We start from the raw sequence: 3916 nt of genomic DNA on the forward strand, positions 1-3916 counted from the left end.
GCATGCCTAGGTGAGACCCATGCATATTATGTGATGGGCTCACCCCTTCACTATTGTCAACACAAATTTCACCAGCGCTTCTTTGCCTTCAGGTTGTTGCTGTGGAGCAGAGGATGAGGAGGCACCCTTTGCCCAGAGCACTTCTGTAGGCGTGTCACAGACCAGGATGCCCAAGGCAGCTCAGTCTTGCCGGAAGACCCACCCCTGTGAGATGTGTGGTCCAGTCTTGAGAGGCATTTTCCACTTGGCTGCGCACCAGGGAAAAGAAAACAGCCAGAAACTGTTGAGGTGTGGGGCCTGTGGGAAACGATTTTATTTCATTACTGACTTCAGAAAACATGAGAAACAGCACATGGGAGAGAAACCCTTGAGAAGCCGTGTGGACAGGGCCTCTGTTGTGAAGAGCTGGGGATTCCATGGTTCAGGAAAGCCCCTTACCTGTGGAGAAGTTCAAAAGGACTTCCTGTCTGGCTCGGGGCATCTGCAGCAAGAGGCCACTCATACTGGGGAGAATCCAAAGGAAATCACCCAGTGCAGGGCAACTTTACAAAGCAGAAAAAGTCATGACACCTGGGGAGAATGCAAAAACGCCTTTGGTCCCAAACACACACATATTCAGGACCAGGGTGTCCACCTTGGAAGACAGTCCTTTGTGTGCAGTGAATGCGGGAAAGCATTCAGGTACAAATCCTTATTTGCCATACACCAGAGATACCATATTGGAAAAAGACATTATGAGTTTGGCAAATATGGAAAATCACTTAGGCAAAGGTCAGCCCTGAATGAACATGGTAAAACTCACAGTGGATCCAGGCAATACATGTGCAGCAAATGTGGGAAATCCGTAGGCTGCAACTCTGTCCTCATTCATCCCCAGGGATGGCACAATGGAGCGAAGAGTTATGTTTGCAGTGGATGTGCAAAACCTTTTATCCATAGATCAGTGTTGATTACTCATAGGGTTCGCCCTGGAGAAAGGTTTTATAAATGTTGTGGCTGTGCAAAATCTTTTCCCTCTATGTCTGCCCTTTGTTATCATCAGAGATCTCACACAGACTTAAGACCGTATGAGTGCAGTGATTGTGGGAAATCTTTTACCACTACTTCTATCCTCCGTGCTCACCAGAGAGTTCACACTGCAGAAAGGCCCTATGAGTGCAGTGAATGTGGCAAGTCCTTTGTCCGAAGGTATAGTCTCAAAGTACACATAAAGGTTCACTCAGGTGAAAGGCCTTATAAGTGTAATGAATGTGAGAAATCTTTTAAGTGGAAGTCCACATTGATTAAACACCAGAGAATTCACACTGGAGAAAGGCCTTATGAGTGCAGTGAATGCGGGAAATCTTTTATCTGTAGGACTCACCTCCATTATCATCACAGAATTCACACTGGAGAAAGGCCTTATGAGTGCAGTGAATGTGGCAAGTCCTTTATCCGAAGAAATATCCTCAAAGTACACGTAAAGGTTCACTCAGATGAAAAGCCTTATAAGTGTAATGAATGTGGGAAATCTTTGAAGTGTAAGTCAACACTGATTAAACACCAGAGAATTCACACAGGAGAAAGGCCTTACGAGTGCAGTGAATGTGGGAAATCTTTTGCCACTAGTTCTGTGCTTCATTCTCACCAGAGAGTTCACACTGGAGAAAGGCCTTATGAATGCAGTGAATGTGGGAAATCTTTTACCACGAGGTCTGTCCTCCGTGATCACCAGAGACTTCATACTGGAGAAAGGCCTTATGAGTGCAGTGAATGTGGGAAATCTTTTACCGCTAATTCGGCCCTCCATTATCACCAGAGAGTTCACACTGGAGAGAGACCTTATGAGTGCAGTGAGTGTGGCAAGTCCTTTGTCCGAAGAAATAGCCTGAGTGTGCACCTAAAGGTTCACTCAGGTGAAAAGCCTTATAAGTGTAATGAATGTGGGAAATCATTGAAATGTAAGTCAACATTCGTTGAACACCAGAGAATTCACACAGGAGACCGGCCTCATGAGTGCCGTGATTGTGGGAAATCTTTTGCTACTAGATCTGCCCTTCGTTCTCACCAGAGAGTTCACACTGGAGAACGGCCTTATGAATGCAGTGACTGTGGGAAGTCTTTTACCACTACTTCTCACCTTCGTTCTCACAAGAGAGTTCACAATAGTGAAAGGCCTTATGAATGCAGTGAATGTGGCAAGTCCTTTTGCCGAAGGAATAGTCTCAATGTACACATCAAGGTTCACTCGGGTGAAAGGCCTTACAAATGTAATGTATGTGGGAAATCTTTGAACTATAAGTCGACGTTCATACAACACCAGAGAATTCACACAGGAGAAAAGCCTTATCTGTGCAGTGAATGTGGGAAATCTTTTAGTTATAGCCGCGCCCTCCGGTATCATCGTCAAAGTCACCTTGCAGTAAGTCCTTATGATTGTAGTGATTGTGGGAAATCTTTTACTTGTAGTTCTTACCTCCGTGATCACCAGAGAGTTCACACTGGAGAAAGGCCTTATAAATGCAATCACTGTGGAAAAACTTTCACTTCTCGTTCCCTCCTCCGTTCTCACCAGAGACTTCACACTGGAAAAAGGCCTTATGAGTGCAGTGAATGTGGCAAGTCCTTCTTCCAAAGAAATACCCTGAATGTACACATAAAGGTTCACTCAGGTGAAAAGCCTTATAAGTGTAATGAATGTGGGAAATTGTTGAAGTACAAGTCGACATTCATTCAACACCAGAGAATTCACACCGGAGAAAGGCCTTATGAGTGCAGTGAATGTGGGAAATCTTTTTTCAGTTATGGTGCTCTCAGTTACCATCACAGAGTTCACACTGGAAAAAGACATTAGGAGTACTGGGGATGTGGGAAATCTTTCAGCTAAATTTCCAGTCTCATTCAAGATGAGAAAGTACGCAGTAAATAGTGTCTTTATGGGTAGTAACATGAACTAAATGGTTCTGTTCACTGATGTTGATATGTTGACTCCCTGTCCTGTAATGCAATAGGAGTAGCAGGTGATGTCTTTGGGAGGTAATTGATACTAGAATGGATCATGTGTGTGAATTCCTAATGAATGGTTTTAATGTCTTCTAAGTATTCTGAGACAGCTTGCTTCCCCTATGAATCATGTGAGGACCCTTTGGGAGATCTATAAATCCGGAAGCTGGTCCTCACCAGACACAAAACCAGACCGTATGGGGAATGTTATGGGAGATATCCAGCCTCCAGAAGTGAGAAATTTCTGTTGCTTACAAGCCACCCAGTTTATCATATTTTGTGAGAGCGGCCTCAGCTAAGACACATGTGAAGAATGTGGGTAATGTTTTGGGCAAAGATAACCGTTTCACAAAAATCCGAATTCACCTTGGAGCATGACCACATGAGTGAGGTGAAGGACACCAGTCCTTCAGCCAGACATCTGTCTTCATTCCACACTTCAGAGTTCACACTGCAGAAAGACTTTAAAATGGTGGAGAAGGTGATAGTTCCTTCTTTAGCGTATTATGCTGAGGAGAACCTTATGAGGCAGCCACCTTCCTGAATTGAGTTTTGTTCACCTGCCTGTCCACAGTGGAGTGACTTCCCGTAAGTTCCAGCTATTTGGGAAAGTTCAGAAGTTGTATTGGGTGTTCTGATGTGTCTGAAGTCATTGCTGGAAGTCACTGTCAGATTCTGTGACAGAAATCATTTCACCTCTGCCACCTGGATGGTCCCAGTAACGAACATCTGTCACCACCCAGCTTAATGACGCTGACCACTTTGCTTTGTCGTATGCTGATGGAAGTTATGGGTACTGGGATCTCCTCATTGCCTTCTAAGTTAGTGCATGGATGTGACCCAGTGTTGACCCTCCGTACCTCTTGAGCTCTGGATGGTGTTTTGCAGAGAAAGAGTAAATATTTTAGGGACGTTGTTAGTCTCCTGAGGATTG

General features: G+C 44.6%; 1 protein-coding gene across 1 annotated transcript; it reads left to right on the top strand.

Moving 5' to 3' along the window:
* Positions 1-92: 92 nt before the first annotated feature.
* Positions 93-2833, top strand: LOC123323772 (zinc finger protein 345-like; the record flags this gene model as incomplete). The annotated part of the gene is made up of 3 exons (XM_044912258.1): positions 93-1453; positions 1526-2238; positions 2575-2833. Coding segments are annotated over 3 exons (2333 nt in total), but the record flags the coding sequence as incomplete, so codon positions are not given.
* Between the last annotated feature and the right edge of the window lie 1083 nt (positions 2834-3916).

This window comes from Neomonachus schauinslandi, unplaced genomic scaffold (assembly GCF_002201575.2).
Source record: "Neomonachus schauinslandi unplaced genomic scaffold, ASM220157v2 HiC_scaffold_798, whole genome shotgun sequence".
In the NCBI taxonomy this organism is placed as follows: domain Eukaryota; kingdom Metazoa; phylum Chordata; class Mammalia; order Carnivora; family Phocidae; genus Neomonachus; species Neomonachus schauinslandi.